The 17623-nt window shown below is 43.5% G+C and overlaps 2 protein-coding genes across 2 annotated transcripts; both read right to left on the bottom strand.

The window, feature by feature from the left end:
- Positions 1–568: 568 nt before the first annotated feature.
- Positions 569–4303, bottom strand: C2H7orf25 (chromosome 2 C7orf25 homolog). The gene is made up of 2 exons (XM_048339416.1): positions 4186–4303; positions 569–2676 (listed from the first exon to the last, which is right to left on the bottom strand). Exon 2 carries the CDS (start codon positions 2653–2655, stop codon positions 1399–1401), a length of 1257 nt encoding a protein of 418 aa, XP_048195373.1. The 5' UTR covers positions 2656–2676; positions 4186–4303; the 3' UTR covers positions 569–1398.
- Positions 4304–6525: 2222 nt separating this feature from the next.
- On the bottom strand, positions 6526–17579 carry Psma2 (proteasome 20S subunit alpha 2). Its single transcript, XM_048339414.1, has 8 exons — positions 17456–17579; positions 13789–13865; positions 12966–13098; positions 11446–11568; positions 10332–10413; positions 8626–8699; positions 6882–6939; positions 6526–6795 (listed from the first exon to the last, which is right to left on the bottom strand). The coding sequence occupies exons 1-8, from the start codon at positions 17494–17496 to the stop codon at positions 6679–6681; spliced, it is 705 nt and encodes a 234-aa protein (XP_048195371.1). The 5' UTR covers positions 17497–17579; the 3' UTR covers positions 6526–6678.
- Between the last annotated feature and the right edge of the window lie 44 nt (positions 17580–17623).

The raw sequence follows: 17623 nt of genomic DNA, 5'->3' as shown, positions 1-17623 counted from the left end.
GCAACTGCTAATCTTCATACGAAGTTACTACAGTGCTTCCATTAAGTACCAGCACTGACTGGCCCCACGTCTTTCAGCACCTTGCTGGGTGCTCACAAAGCAGAAATGCCACTGCAAAAACTACCTCTGAACACTAAATGAAAAGCCCAACACAGCCTTCCTCATAGAAAACATGTTCTTGGACAGCCTCTTTGGGAGAACTGTCCTGTAGACTTAATGTTGCATTCTCTCTTGTGTTCCTAGATCCTAACAACCAAATTTGAACTACTTCACAAATACAACTGCTGGAAATGGGAGTTCCTTGTCACAAAGCAGGGAAGCAGGCACAGTAGATCTCAGGTTGTCACATACCAACATGAGTGCCTAGAGTGAGCAAAGTTAGTTCAAACCACCACCTAAAGAGAGGATTACTCTAGCCTAGGCTGGAACTCACTCTTCCTGCCTCAGGCTCCTAACTGCTGGGATTTCAGAGTGTACTACCACATCCTGCTCAAAAATACTCACTTAGAAATGTGGGAAATATGCATTTGTTTTGTTCTACTGCAGTTTAATAAGGCACCGAGTACAATGCAGTCATATAAATTTTTAATGACAACCTGTATTACACAGTGGCACAGATTCTCTCAGCACTATTTCGTGGGGTAATGGATACAGCTGCCACTTACAAATGGAGATGCAAAAGTACTATTCATAATTTGAAGACTTGCACTATGTGGCTGGGTTAGATAAATTGAGTAAAATATGATTTCCAAAAAATATTCTATATAAATTCTTTCCTAATTTATTCAAATTGACATTTAACTCAAGTACAATGTAAGACTTTCCACAAAAAAGTGTACAAAGAGGTTTACAGTATTGACTATAGCCAGAATTGTTTTTCTTCTGTTGTAAACATACCTACCAGACTGTGCCTGCCACATAGCCCTCAAGTACATGTCTTTTCATTCAAAATGGGTATTGACTTTAGAATCTAAAAGGATCCATTTTTATATCTGTCTCAACCCACATCAACTGCTAAAACCAATACAATGAAAAACCAAGTTGCAGTTTTCTCCAGATATTTAATGAACACAAGACAGCCCAGTGTAGCCAGATTCCACAAAACTGTGTGTGATTAGCTATAGAGGCTTATGCAACCACATTGCATCAAACTAACCTATCATGAGATGGCTAAAAGCCCTGATGTATTGTTTCTAACTGCAAGAAGCTTGAAAAAATTATCTCTTGTGCTTTTTCTACTTTAAGAGATTATTTACTTCAAATATAGATGACACACACACAAAAGTCTACTGGTTCTAAGTATCATTTTTTACTATAAACCTCTTTTACTCCCCTCAGTTAAGAAGGGAAGGCCAACCTTTGGTATAAATAACTTACTTCCACGACAATTTTTAGTGTTCAGTCATTCATGTAACCTTTCAGTAAGGGGGTGGCTACAGCCTCTTTACTCTCAGTGAGTGCTCTGGGCTGATGGATAAACACACTGAACTTAACACCCTGATTGTTTGCAGCTCTGACAAAACCACTGTTTGCAGTCATGGTGATAGCTTTCAGGGTATCTCCCGTCCCAAAAATTGTTAATGAACGACTATTAATCTTGGAACTGGCCACTAGTCTCAAGGCACGCTCGGAAGGCTGGTCTGGCACCACACTGATTCGCTTAATTAGCATGGTGGCCCTCTCCCTCTCCCCAGGTCCTCCTAAGGTATCTAGAATGGACTGGAAATCCTTGACAGCAGATTCACAGGCAAACAACTCCTTGTCCTTCATAAAGGCCTCCAGCTGAGGTAGAACCTGCTCCTTCCTCTCCTGCTCTGCTTGTTCTGTGAGTACTTTTTCTTTGAAGATAAAGTGACAGCCTCCATAGCTGAGAGCAGATACGTAAGTGATTAGAGTAGTAATGTCCAGATTCACTCTCCTACACACATCGACTTTAATCTCAGTGGGAAAAGCAACACTGGCAAGCACATTTTCTCGGTCGACTCTGGTAACCTGTAAAAGTTCTGGGCCTTCATCATCGGACTCACTCTCACTTGGCTGGAGCTCCTCAGGGTGATCTACCAGGGAGTTCACAGCTACAATGTCACCTCTCACAGATATGCCCATCTCTTTCAGCTTCTCTGCCATGGGGCTAGAGACGCTGTTGTAAAATGCAAAGATGATATGAGGGTTGCTATACTGCACTGGTTGCTGGTGACTGGCCTGGAGGAAGTCTTCCGCCTGCTCAATGATGCTTTTGTCACCATACTGACCTCGGCCCAGCCAGATGTTATGCAGCGCTTCTGCCTTCCGGCCAATGGCCTTCACCCAAGTGTGACCACCATTTGCAACTACATCCACCACGAGGGTCTGCTTTTCTCCCAAGGTATCCGTGTAGCCAAAGACATGGAGGACACTGACCACTTCTTCCAGGTTCTCCGCTGACTCCACAATGGCCCGTAGGTGGGTCAGATTTGTACTTTGCAAATGAGATTCTTTAATGGCCACCTTTCCAGCTTCGACTTTCTGTAAGAATTTCAATTCTGCCTTCAGTTTGCTGCACAGTTTGGCACCACCTTCAATCCCACCTTTCCTCGATCTGGAAAGTGACTCTGCTCTCTTGATCAGCTCCTTGGCTATGGTGATCCGTTCACAGAGCATGGAGTGTGCAGACATGCTGGCAGCATTATTACTTTCCTAAGATAAGACAAGACAAATTGGAACATTCTTGCAAAATTATGAGCTACAACATAGCAATAAAGCTTATGAAGGCTGAGTCTATGAACCTGGGCTTCTGTGTGCCTGACTTGGGGGCAACTCCTTCCTTTGATAGCAAAAGGAAACTTTTGAACTGTTCCTTAAAACATGCTGGATTTTGACACGCTTTGGGCCTTCATTTCTTCAGAAAACTATGACAGAGTCCACAGCAGGTCTCATCATCAGGATAAAATGCAGGAAGATAAGAGATAGTCCCCTATTTCTAGCACCAAACTTTCTGTTCAACTAAGTTGTGTGTGTTTTTTTTTTGCCAGTCCTGGGGCTTGGACTCAGGAACTGAGCACTGTCCCTAGCTTCTTTTTGCTCAAGGGTAGCATTCTGCCTCTTGAGCCACAGTGCCACTTCTGGCCTTTTCTATATATGTGGTGCTGAGGAATCAAACCCAGAGCTTCATGTATACTAGGCAAGCGTTCTTGCCAGTAGGCCATATTCCCAGCCCCCTGTTCAATTAAGTTTTGTTGTTCTTCAAGGGGCTTTAACGGAGGGAGGGCCTGGGCACTGTCCTTGTTTTTTTGCTTAAGGCTAGCCCTCTACCGGGGCTTTTGGTAGTTAATTGGAGATAAGAGTCTCATGGACTTCCCTGGGGGTTGGCTTTGAGTCACAATCCTAGGATCTCAGCCTCCTGAGTGGCTAGGATTAAAGGCTTGAGACATTAGCAGAGCTTCAGTTAATCTTCCCCCCCCTGTCCTGGGGCTTGAACTCAGGGCCTGAGCACTGTCCCTGGCCTCTTTGCTCAAGGCTAGCACTCTACAACTGGAGTCATAGCACCACTTCTGGCCTTTTCTGTTTATATGGTACTGAGGAATCGAACCCTGAACTACAAGCATGCCAGGCACTCTACCACTAAGCCTCATTCCCAGCCCTCAAGTGAATCTTTTAACAATATTTTTAAAATTCAGAATATCAAAACAAAATATCAGTTGTAGATGTAACTCATCTAGAATGTTCCTCTACCATGCACAATACTGGCCTGCGTTGGGGGCCAGCGGTGCGGTCCAATGGGGGTGGGGGTCCCCGCATCTCCAGGTCCCGCGTCGCCAAGCCAACGAATGAAATCCACGCCGACAGCTCAGCGCACGACGTGAAGCCAGGCGCTCCCGAGGCCGGTGGGCTCTGACCGGCGGCCACGGACGCCAGACCGGCGTGGTTTAAAAGGCCGGGGACGACCCCGAAGGCGACCCTGCCGGCCCTCCTGTCCCCCCCCTTCCCTCTCCCCGCGCCCACGGGAGGGAGACACCGCCCGGGGGGGCACCCTCCCTGCGGCTCGGCGGCCCCTGGGTCTGGCCTCCCCGCCCACACCGCGAGCCGCCGCCAGGTCTGAGGCCCCCAGCCCCGAGGCCCGTAGCCCCGAGGCCCGCAGCCCGCGCCCGGCCCGGCCCGCCCATCGGCCGCCCCTCTCGGCCTTCCTCCCTTGCCCCGGCTCCTCACCCGCAGCGCTCAGGACCGCGAGCGCGCGCAAGCCGGCGCGAGCACGCGGAGGCCGAGACCCGCCGGGCTCCTCACCCCGAAACCTCAGGCCGGCAGCCCCCGCCTCAGAGCCCCGGCGCCGGACCGCGAGCCCCGGCGCTGCTGCCCAGTCACGTGGTTCCGGGCCGGGTGACGCCGAGCCGGCGATTCCCAGGCGGCAGCGCGGCCCGCCGAGCCGGGCCGAAGCTGGAATGGCGGCCATATTTGTTAAGGGCGCTGGGCTTGTCCCAAGTGTGCATCCGGTTTTATTTGCCTCTTTCACAACATTAGATACACACTACTAGCTTAGGAAGGCCAACACATCAAAGCACTTCCCACTGCACCACCCTGACCTGTACACTGTGAGTTGTGCTGTCCAAAATCATCCAGAAAGTTAGATTCGAGAAAGCCATTTTTATTTCTTGCTTGTCCTGGGGCTTGAACTTGGTGCCTGGGTGCCTTAGCTTTTGTGCCCAAGGGTAGTAACTCTTATCACCTGAACCACAGCCCCACTTCCAGCTTTTTTGATGGTTTAGTAGTTTCCTGCCCAGGCTGGCTTTGAACCGCCATCCTGAGAGCTCAGTCCCTAGTCGCTAGGGTTACAAATGTGAGCCACAGGCGCTGGAAAATAAAGCCAATTTAAAATATTACGGAAAACTTCCTGTTGAAGTCAATCTTATGTATCCTGCTCCTTCTCCAAGCCCAACTTAAATGGCAGGAAAGGAATGCCAAGAGTTTAAATAAACCCAGGCAAGCGCAACAGAAGGCAAGGATGGCAGACTAGGTTTGTGATTGCACCTTGGGGCACATTTTTAGGAGACAGGAACACAATCATTGCTTACTGTGTGGCCAGCACTGTTTGAAACGGTTTATGCATACTATTTATTCCTCTTAACCTAAAAGGTAGATGCACTTTACACATATCTGATCCACAGAGGCCCAGACAGCTTCCATATGGAGAAAATTCCCTGCAGAGGGGGATATTAGGCAAATCATTCAGAAAGCAGAACCACAGAGAGGATTGAAAATGTACTGTTCAAAAGTCTAGCCAATGTAGCTGAACCAGGCAAATATTGAAGACAAGAAATTAGGATTCCAGTTATAGGGCCCAACAAGACAGGAAGAGGTGTCATTATAGACTGCTTCAACTGGGACTGGCTTTGCATCTAATGTGAGCAGGAGGCAGAAAAATGTAGCTGGATGCAATTTCAGCTACCTTTTCCTTCCTTTATTCTGTAGCATCCAGTAATAACCTATATGTAATTTCCTTTATCTATCTTTATAATTCCTTATGTAGAATTTTGGCATTCCCAATTTTAGTAGTGGATGTTAGTGAGGGTCTAAGTAACTTCAATGGCTTAACTACCACAAAGCATTATAAAATTTAGTCCTTAGACTATTCCTTTTAACTCCACTCACCTTCTACTGTGCTAATCACAGTACACCCACTGCCGATACAGTGATCAGATAAGGCTACACAGATATCTCAAAACAGGAGGCCAAGATGTCTTCACCTGTCTCCTAAAATGCGTCTGCCACCCAAACCCAGATGCAGCGTGATGGTAAGGGCTGTTTACCTCTTAATCCTGTCAAAATGCTCTAAGGAAGCTCTAGTCAACTAAACTTAACAAAACTTTCATCAAAATCCCTTGAGCTATGTTTAATTCATGGAATTTTCTACTAGGCTTCATGTTGGCAAGAACAATGACATGCTCATCAACTGTCCTGTGCAAAATGTTATCATTCTTCTATTCCAAGATGCCTGCCTGAGTGGGTAGAACTTTCTCACACAGAAGATCTGAGTTTAGATGTTTCTAAGGACCTTCTTTACAGTGAAGATTCTGATGAACAGAGATCACAGTAATGAAGGAGAACCTCACTACACACCTCAACATTTACTATTAGTATTTTATTTCCTTCTGTTAAAAAGGGCTATAATCTGGGAGGCGAGGGGTAGGGGAAAGTCCTTTCAAATAAGCTCACCTACTTGTGATAGGGAAACCAACAGGAACCAGCAAACCCTGTCTCCCAGACGTGTAAGTACAAAGGCCCAGTACAGCTGCCCAGGGCCCTCTGGATCCGGGCCAAACACTCACACATTATCATACTAGTGAATTCACGAACAGCTGCAGATGCTCCTAGCTCTAAGTACAGGGATATCTGTGTAAATCAGCAGTTTATAGAAACACAGGCTGCATTTACAAATGGGGCAAGAAAATCTTATTCAAAGTTCCCGGCAAAGTTCTCGTCATTCAACTTTGCCATATAGGTTCCAGAAATAAGTTGTTCAAACTTTATCCACGCCTAAGAAGCTGAAAATTGGATTTAACTATTTATTATGATTTGTGTCATTTTAAAAACATCAGTCCATTAAACCATGTAGAAATAAGTATGCAAAAAGTCTTCGAAACAAAACATACTTTAAATATGTTTACATAGATTGTGTGAAATCCCAGGCTGTTCGGGCCTGTCCTCTTATGCAATGGCAGCCAGGTAATCTTTCACCTCTGTGGGAGTGAGCCTTCGAAAGCCTGCCTCGTTGCAGATCCCAACCTCAATGTTATCTTCTGTCATTTGCCCTTCAAAGCTTTCCTGCAGATGGAGGAGGAAAACAGTTCATTTTCCAAGAGGTTTATTATAAAATCATTATAAATCCAGTTGGCAGACATGGGGCTAACCTTTAGAGTTAAGATGGCTGTATGAATGGCATCTTCAAGTTCCAGATCCTCATTATATCTAAAGAAGAAAAAAAATATAAAGGACAATGGCTTCATGGCAATTATATACTTTATGGCTATTTTAGAAGCAATATCATAACCACCTAAGATTTCTTAAAAATCTAAAACACTCTTAAAAGTTCTAATTATACATTAATTCCACAATCATCTCACTTTGAGACAGATATCCTGAATAAGAATGTGGCCAGTATTTGGTGCTCAGTCTCCAACATGAGAACATCAAGAAAAGAAGTGTAATTCTAAAATGAGTTTAGGAAAACTCTTCAGTAGAAATACTTTCTTATAATTGGGATTTTAATGACAGTCTTACACAAATTAAAGAAAAATCAGGCACTAGCTGAAATCTTTGTCCTCCCTACTTGCTGGTAATGGGACTTGAACTTAGGGCCTCTTGCTCTCACATGGCCTTTTTGATCAAGGCTGGCACTCTACCACTTAAGCCACACCTCCATTTCTGGCTTTTTGCTGGTTAACTGGAGATAAGCCCCTCGGAAATTTTTCTGTCCAGAATGACTTTGAACTTTGAACCTCGATCCTCAGATCTCAAGTGTCCTGAGTAGGTAAGGAAGTCACGGGCAACTGGATACAATCTTTTAATCCTTTTTTTTTTTTAATGTTTTATTCTTATAAGCTATAACACATGAAATGTTTGGAAGACTCAATAAATAAAAGTTAAAAGAGGGCTGGGGATATAGCCTAGTGGCAAGAGTGCCTGCTTCGGATACACGAGGCCCTAGGTTCGATTCCCCAGCACCACATATACAGAAAACGGCCAGAAGTGGCGCTGTGGCTCAAGTGGCAGAGTGCTAGCCTTGAGCGGGAAGAAGCCAGGGACAGTGCTCAGGCCCTGAGTCCAAGGCCCACGACTGGCCAAAAAAAAAAAAAAAAAGTTAAAAGAAAGTAATTTATGATCTCAAGATTAAATGAGTCTAAGATCTTTGGTAACCTTCACATTAAGGGTCAGCTGTTAAAAGTCTACAAACAATTTTCTTGGCCACAGACAAGACATTTTTAGAGGAGTACATTGAGTCTGGAATGTAGATGGAAAGTGAACAGTTTGCTGTGCTCAGCACTGACAACATGGTTTACAGTGCTCTGTTCTCTGTACACCCACCCACATATACCATGACCAAGGGCTGGGCATGATAGTGCAGGTCTAGAGAAAGGAAGTCTGAGGCAGGCCCTTGGTATGAAGTCCAAGACCCTATCTGGAAAACAGCTAAAGCAAAAAAGGATCTGAAGTGTGGCTCAAGTAAAACAATTCCAAGCATGAGGTCCCCAATTCAAACACTAAAACTGAAAATAAAAAGCAAAACCCACAAACCTTACCAAGATATTTATAATGAAAATTACTGCTTAAGGTTTATAGAGGGAAATGCAACGGCCAAACAATCTGCATTTCATCTGCTCAACATCACATATTTGGATTAACAACTCTTTCCACTGTCATAGTGAGTAGTTATCATTAGATTCTTTCCAGTTTTCCCTACTCTAAGTACAATCTTTTTTAAATGGTGGGGGAAAATGTAAAAAAAAAGCATTTAGAAAATCTGAAGAACGCAGAAGGAAATGACCACAGGATTTCTTTTACTCATAAATTCAAATAGTCATATATGCATGAAAGGAACAGTCTCAGGAGTGTAGAAAACCATGAAGCCACTGTGCCCAGCCAAGGTGGAAATACCTCTTCTCCAGGAACGTCTTCCCATTCACATAGTTCTTCCCCATGGCGGTGGCCTTCCAGGCAAAGTAGGCTCCCTAGGAACAGAGGGGAAGAGCCTACGTACAGACATTCAGACATACCCACACAGCTAGATGCCTTTCACTTCTGTAACTAGCTAGGACAGAACTCTGAGACAGAATGAAATGTCACAGAATTTTTAAGTTTAGTTTTTTAATGCCATTTACTGTGGGGAAGTTTTGTTTACAAACCAGCTAACAAGGAAAGGGAAATTGGCAAAGCAAATAAGCAAGGGCATCATTTTAGTTCAATGAAAAAGAGGTAAAAACCCGTCAAATGTGAAAACTGGTGATCAGTTCATCATTACTGAATAAACAAGACAGATTTTTATTTAAAAACACTGAAAAGCTTTGACATTGCATAATTTGAGGTAAAAACACAGCAGTAACATGGCATATCCTACATAGTCTTCAATGCTGGGAAACATACACATGCCTTTATAAAAATTATTAATATAAAATACACTAAATAAAACGAGTACCTCTTAGACATAACCAGGAAAGACAGGGCAAAAGATGAAAAAACGAGGGAGATGATGGCTTCTGCCTCTACTAGAAAGGAAGGTGAGAGGGTGTGCCATTTGGCTTCAGAACCCTAGAGATGGGTTAACAACACTATGACAGACCCCAAGATGTTTTTGTGATTTAAGGAACAACCAACCTCAGTGTTTTTCTTTTGCCTTTTAAATTAATAAGGTGACAGTACCAGGTTGTATTTGGTGAACTTGCAAATATACAGCAATCCATGAAAGGTCAATTACTAGTGAAGGATAACCCCCTGCCTTATTCCCTCAGGTCAGGCAAAACACCAGGTGTGTGTTCAAGTGCTGGGCTGCAGGCAGGTCGTTCCAGCCTTGGCTTAGCTGAAAGTTCCCTCACCCCAGGCAGAGCATCCCATGTTGGACCTGGTCATGAGCATCTGTCCTTGGACCCTAAGAGACCACAGTCTGTTCTTTATTTTCTGTTTCCTCTTTAGAAGCAGTGTAAGCCCCACTCCAAGTCTACCTTCTTTGACCCAGAGGGAATGTGGCCTACCCCCAGCTGTGCCTCAATAGACAGCCCTTAGCTCTCCAGATGGAATCTGCCTGTTTCTTCCCCACTTTCCTAACAACTAGTGCTCAATTTTTTTCCTTAGGGTTCTTCTCAGCAAATAGAACAGTGTGGAGTGAGTGGCCTTCGCTCTAGAAATACTTCCTAACCCAGCTACCAATCTGCTGCTTTACAGTATACCAGTCATCCAAGGTATTAACCACACTCGGGTCTCAAGACAGATGAGTTTCCACTCAAGCCAGCACTGTCCTCCCAATCCACCCAGATCCCAGCACTGTCCTCCAGGCTCACATCTTTAATTGCAGCATTGTCCACAGAGCAAATGAGATTGGTAACAATTACTTGAACAAGTCACTTAAGTTTGGGTGTTAATGAAGACAGGAAAACAGAGGGCAAAGCTAATCTGGTTGGAGCTTCTTTAGAATATGGAATTACTAAAATTCAGGATGTGCAAACAAATTTGAGTTATTTCATACTTTCTGAAATCCAAGTAAAACAAAACAGAAAGTGCTGTTACACCTAAGTCTTTATGCTTCTATTTTTATTAGATACTCAAAAAAGAATTTTAACAGTCCTTCAAAAACACCTAATGATACTTACAGATGGATCTGACTGAAATAAGTATGGTCGTCCTTCATTCCAACCACAAATAAGTAAAGAAACTCCGAATGGACGAACACCTCTGCAGAAAAGAATATGAAAATTTGCTATCCTCATGGTGACCAAATCATACTCAAGTAAGATTTGATCAAGCCGAGTTACATTTGTAACTTAACTTTTCTACATCAATCAATTCAAAATTAATTCTCATTAGGGAGGTTTAGACTAAGTGCAGCGACACCTTTGTAGAGTCTGTGCCCCAGGATCAGATGTGGATGGCTGGCTCCCCGTGTCCCACTGAGAAGGGTGGATGTTTGAGTGGTGGGACAAGGAGTAGATTGATGCTGCTTTAGAGCAAGCTAAAGTCTTACAGGCAAGGATTAGTTCCTGTAAGAGTAGTTTTTACAGTCAAGACCAGCCCCTTCCCATTCTCTTGTACCACGTGATCTCTCTTCCAAGGGCTCTGGCCAGGTAATGCTGTCTACCAGGGGGCCCCTGGTAGAAGCAGATGCCAGTACTATACTCTGGCATCTCCAAAACTGTGAGCTAAACAAACCTCTTTCTTTGCAAAGTACCCAGCCCTGACTACTTTGCTAGAGCAACACAAGATGGTTGTATACTTGTAATCTAAACATAATAGGGTTACTACCAAAGTGGGGAATAACGTTTTGTGTCCTAACAAACACGACAACTTTTAGGAACTAATGTATAGCTTTCCTACTAGGTTTATTTATCAACAGCTACTGTTCCACTCACACAGTGAACTTACAAAGCCTCTGTTTTCCCATGAGCTGACTATCCCATTTTGGTGGAAAGCTGAGTAGGGAGGCAATAATGGCTATGTGCCCTGTTGGTGCTTTAATCACTGGGAAAGGACTGTGTTTACCTAGAAGCTGCTTTCCACTGCTGCATCACTGAGAAAACATTCACATTTCCCCCTAAGATATTCTAGATCAAGATCAGAAACATATATCAGTGACTTTCTCCATTGGAAAGAAAATATAGGAATAGTTAATTAAGTCTTGTACTTATGTGTCCACTCATCCTTTCTTAATGTTTTGGGGTTCTGTTCCCCTCTAACTCATGACCCATTTCAAGTACTAAAGCAACTTACCCAGACTGGGTGTATTCTTGCATCACAGAGGCCACTCTCTGAACCAGCTGGGCCGTGGGAATGGGTTCTTGGTAAACGAGATAGTACTGCTGGGCCAGCTTTCGAGCCCTGTGCACAAGCACTCTAACAACCAAGAAAGATGTGGTCAGAACTCAAATGCTCTTCCTCTCCAATACATGCAGCACAAGCTAACCTCTATTTTTTTTTTCTTGGTGCCAGTTCTAGGGCTTGAACTCAGGGTCTGAGGCACTGACCCTGAGCTTTTTTGCTCAAGACTAGTACTCTATCACTAAAGTGAAAGCTCCACTTCTGGCTGTTTGATGGCTAATTGGAGATAAGAGTCTCATGGAGTTTCCTGCCTAGGCTGGATTTAAAATGCATCCTATATCTCAGCTCTCTGAGTAGCTAGGATTACCAGCTTGAGCCACTAGCATCTGGCGCTAACCTGTATCTTTAGCAACCACCTGCTCAGTCTCACTCTTACAAGGGATTCCAGTTGCTTTAAAATGAAGTATCAGTGCATCACAGAAGGCCTGGATGGTAGGAAACTGACAAAAACAAGGAAAAAGGTACAGACAAGGGGACAAATCAGATTAAAAGTAATAGAATTAATGTGCAAAATGGAAGTTTCATCTCCTTCCATGGTTATCTTCAAGTTTGTTCCCCTAACCCAAGAGCAGCCAGCTTGTCCTTTATATTTCACCCCAGACACCCCCCTCACACACTTTTAAAATATAAAATTTGTCAAAAGATATTAAGGACATACTATAGAATTAAGGACATACTATAGAATTCACTTTTACCTACTCAGGTATGACTGAACTAAAATTGAGAGGACACAAGGCTCCTCTGAACTACACTCACCACCTCCTTCTAAGTCCATGCTGTCAGTGACCGTCTGTGACTCTCTGTACAGTGGTAATAAAAGTCTGCTGTGGTAAACCCTAGTCACGTTCCAGGGGCCTTGAGGGTTTCCCCTCACTCACTAAAGGGAAATTGGCTCTATCTGTCTCACTCCACCAAAGCATGAATAATAAGTAATATTTTTAACTTATTAAATGACAAATGTACACTGGCCAGAAACCTATAACTATGAAATACAGAGAGGTGGAGATGTCATGAGTTCATGAGTGGTGGGCACACTTCTTACAAGAACAGATGTAAAGGTGTGAGATCGTTCTGGGAGATGAAGTTTCACTGCCTGGTACTTTAAAAAGGTAATTTATTGAAAACATGTATCTCTCTGATCACTTGTAAAGTGTGTAAGGGAACATGAATTTCCTTGAGTGGTAGAATAAGGACAGGACCAAAAGGCAAAGTCTAGAGACACACAGTGAGGAGTAGCTGCTACAGGAATTTCATCTAAGGAACATGGTTTTAACTTCTTTAAATAACCTACACATAACCTTCATAGAGGCTGCTGTTGGTGAATAAATAGAAAAAGAAGAGTTGAGGCTAGAGAAACCTTCCCCTCGTCCTTTCCCCTCACAGAGACTGTGATCCATAGCAGCAGGAATTACCTGTAGTCGGGGCCCATGCCGCTGTACACCAGGCCAATATGCTTGGTGATGGGCTCCACCTTGTGTACACTTCGTTCATCATACAGGATTGACTTCTGCTTCTTCTCAGTTGCTAAAACCACACCATTTGCAGCTAAAACAAAACCAAAACAGATCTCAACATCTAACCATGAAAAGGCAGTACTTTCAATAGCTTTCTGATTACAGATACATGAAAAACCCAAATACACACTGTTGTTTTCTCTAAATCATATAACCTTCCTCTGGATTCTCACATCAAAATTCTGTAAGGGATGATAAATCAACGTTTCCCTCACTGATCAAAAATATTAAAAAAAAAATCCCCACAGCTAAAGGTGTTGCCCACCCTCTCTTCAAGTACTCTCAGACACTTGTGAGTTTGCAGACTTCACAAGAACAAATTTCTGCTAACTGGTCTAGTTATATGAAATATGTGCTATAGACTTTTCTAGGCAAAGAAATAATAACATCTTTACATTGTGTTTTATAGTTGACTCTTAATTAAAGGAGCCACAGATCAGACAATCAATGGAAAAGCAAAAATACTCAACTTTCTGATGGAAAAGACTGCTCCTGGCTTATCACAAGTAGTAGATAACAGGCTCTTACTTTTACTTTTAGAAATTTTAATCACCTCTGTAGGCTATTATTTCCTTTATACTTCAAAATACTCCAAATTAACAACAACGAAAAATGGCTGCTAGAAATTATGCCGCCACAACTACTTACTCAAAAATTAATTATGGACTTCACAAACAGCATGACTGTTTAGCAAACACGAGAAGTGAATTACGATAATTACCTTTAATTCCTACAGAAGGGGCTCCTCCAGCTACTGCGGCCAAAGCATACTCTATCTGGACAAGTTTTCCGGATGGGCTTAAACAAAAGAGACATTTGTTAAGTCAGTAGACTATAAAATATTGCAGTTGGACACCCCCTGGGAGGGCATGCTTATTTACCAGGCCCTAAATAATAGCTGGTCTTCATAATCTGTCATGGAGCTCCCACAGTAAGGTAAACATACAGCAAAGCCCTACTTCCTTTTCCTGGGTTTTGTCCACTATTTAGGGCAGCAGTGCCACAACTACCTTTCTACCACTTACCAACCCTGTGACTTTACACAACCCACATATTTTGTATGTGTTTTCTCATCACATCATATGCTGGACAGATCCAGTCCCTGAGTTTGATCTCCAAATGTGACTACTAAACTGGCCTTTCAGGTCATACTTTATTTTATTTGGGCTTGAGCTCAGGGCTTCATGCTTGCTGGGTTTGCTTGAGCATGGCTGGTGTTCTACCACCTAAGCCAGGCCTCCAGCCTAGCTTTTTGCCGATTAGAACCTCTTTTCTATCAGGCTGGCTTTGAATCTTGACCCTCAGATCTTAGCCTCTAGAGTAGCAAGTATTAACAGGTATGAGGCATGAGTAACTGAACCCAGGCCGTACTTTACTTGGAATGAGTAAATGTCAAAAACCAACCCAATCATTTTAAAGGGAAAGAAAATCCACAAATGAAAGCAATTTGTTCCAAGTGACAAAGCTAGGACCATAAACTCTCACCAATCGTACATTCTAGAAGGCCATCTACTTTAGCTTTGTACAATTAAAGTTGTTCTTTTTGTTATTCAGGTTTCTTGTACCATCTTCCCTTACTCTAGGCAAACTTCAAAAGCTCAGCTGGCAAGTTATTCCCTCAGTGGGAAACACATTGCTCTGGTGCCCTCCTCCTGGCCATCTTCCTGGCTCCTCTCCTTAGCAGGTATCTCATGCTTTCCGGCTTTGCCTAGACTCCGTTAAACACTCTCATGCCCACGGCCTCCTGGACTTCCTCTGCAGCACCACACTAGAGCTATTCTTATAATAGATGCCTTCCTCCATGTGTACTCTCTGTTCCATTAGCTCCCAGCATATAACCTAGTACTAGGAACCTGCCATCATGTGGTGGATAAGACATGCCACACCCATTGAAGAAACACATCTAAGACCAACAGTTTAAAGAATCAATAGCATTAGCTGATTCAAGGGGAATGACATCAACAAACATTTAAATTAGAAAGAGGTTTTTATTTTTTTAGTCATTATTATAGCAATAATCATGTCATGGTTTTCTGAAATCATCCAGCTTTCAATTAATTCTTCTCTAGCACTGTTCATGGAGCTCTGGAAAACATCTGAAGACTCCTGTTACCTTCTCAGTTTCCAGTCATCTGTACAGACTTTTATCACTGAATGTCAGCACTTTGGAAACTCCTAGAACATGCATCTACTCGTGAACTTCAGAATAAACATCTACTGAAGTCAGGAATGCCCCTACTCACTCAGAGAGCACTGGTGTCTCCACTTGCCATACGAACTAGCCTTCCTCTTCTCCTGCTGAAATCCCATAACTTCTTTTTCAGGTGAAATAAAAACATGCTATCCTCACAGACCTGAATGCAGGCAATAGTGTATCCTGTCAACAGCTCTCCTCACCCCCAAATCTTCAAACTCTTGGTTCTTCTTCATCTCAAAGCTCACCCCTAAGAATAGGTCTTTCCTTTTCACTTTTTTCTTGATGTACTAGAGTTTGAACTCAAGGGCCCTGTCTTGCTAGGCAAGCACTCTACCACCGGAGCCAGGCCCTTGTCCCCTTCTTTCATCTTTTACAGTAAAGTCCCTGAGTAATAACAAAACATTATTATTTATAGGCATCGGTTAATTTGTTCATTTGTCAATATCCTCAGACAAATGGAAACCATAAGAACAACTAAAGAAAACATTTAGTCTTCTACTATCAAGTTTAATTCTAACTACACATGCCAAAACAACACTTTCTTTTTGGCTAAAACAGGTGGACTCTATCAGGATTAGAAAACAAAAAGGTTATTTTAGTTAAGGTTCTACAAAAAGATTCAGTCCCCTGGTGATATATGGTTACTTCATATTTCAGTTCTACTAAGACTACATTTTTTTCCCATTTCTTTAAAAAATACCGGGTTTTAAATTCAAGGCCCCTCTGTACATGCTTGGTTGGCTGGTATTTTACTACTTAAGCTACATCTTCAGCCCTGCTTTTTGCTGGCTATTTTGTAGACACAGATTTTTTCCTGACTTTTCTGCCTGGCTGGGTTGAACTGCCTCCCCCCAGATCTCAGTCTCCTGAGTAGGTAGGGTTACAGGAATTAGAAAGGGGATGCCAATCTATTACATGTTTCTAGATATCAAAAACCACATTTGTTCACCTATCTGACTAATAATTTCCTTATACATTTTACTTTCTCTCATTGTATAGACAAAAATTTTTACCACAGAATAAATTTCATTCAAAGATTACCAAAAAAATCACATACCTTATTTCTAATTGAAAATGGCCAAGAGGTGCTCTCTCCCTTCTTCCTCTCCCCATATATGTGCTTGTATGTGTGTGTATTCACATACATAAGTAAGTTACATTCTATCATCAGAACAAACTCAATCTGGATGTCAACTCAGCTACTCATGGACAAGTTACTTAGTTTGTTCCAGCTGTGACTAGCTCATCTGTTAATAGGTTGAGGTAATTTTCATCACAGGAGGTAGTGAGAAGCAATAGTTAAGCTACACCTACTCCCTCAGTATTCAACAAGTTAAATAAATCCCAATGCCTTCAAGACTCAGACATGATAATAGCTAAAGGGAACACTGCCAATTCTTAAGAAAATGGTCATATTATGATGGATTCTTAAAATCCTTCTGCGATGACTTTCTTACACTGGAGACAAGAGCAGACATTTTTCTTGAACTCCTTCTTGCATAACTGTCAGAAGAGCCTAAAATCTTTGGAAAGCATACCCTCCTCCCATTTCCCAAAGCAATCTCTACACCGCACACAGGTGTCCTATGCTTTCAGAGAGGACGCAAAACCTGGGTGGACAATGAGCGCTTTATACTTTGTAGACCTCGCGCCAAGACACTGAGAGCAACTCTGAAAAGCACTCGTGCCAAGCCAACACGAAACTCACACCTAACTGTAAAGTCGGGTCTTTTTTTGTTTTCCAGAAAAGGGGAAAAAAGGGCGACCGTGTTTCCCAGAGATTCTGATTTCACGAGCTCCCGGGATCGGGCCGGCCTCCGTGGGCCGGGAAGGACACACTGAGCTTTAAATGGGCCGCCCGGAATCAGCTAACCCCGACCTGGCGTCTCTGGGCCTCCGAGAGAGAGTGAAGGCCGGACCCGGGGCCGCCCCATCCTCACGCCCAGCGCTGCCCAGGGCCAGCATTGGCCTCCAATGAGCCCCGGGCCTCGCGCGTCCCAGGCCTCCCGGGCACCGGCGCCACTCAGGGTCGGACCGGCCGAGCAAATGACTTTGCAAAGCTGCATCTCCGCCTCCATCCCCGCTGGATCCGCCGGAGGCCCCAGCCGGAGCCAAAACAAACGGAAATGGAATCCAAGTGAGTTGCTGCAACCTTCGCTACTGGGAGCACTTTGGGGGGCCCCTTCCATACCTGAATGTAGTCAGCGAAAAGCTGTAACCTCGCTCCGCCATCTTTACCCGGAGAGCCACAGGACTTCCGCACACATGCGTACTGAAGCCGGTTTCTTTTAGTTTCCCCGCCCTCTCCTCCCTCGTCTCTCCATGATTGGACAAAAATCAGAGGCTCTGTCGATGCATG

The sequence above is a fragment of the Perognathus longimembris genome, chromosome 2 (genome assembly GCF_023159225.1).
Source record: "Perognathus longimembris pacificus isolate PPM17 chromosome 2, ASM2315922v1, whole genome shotgun sequence".
Lineage (NCBI taxonomy): Eukaryota > Metazoa > Chordata > Mammalia > Rodentia > Heteromyidae > Perognathus > Perognathus longimembris.
Note: the sequence above shows the minus strand (reverse complement) of the source record. Positions and strands in the feature narration are given on the sequence as shown.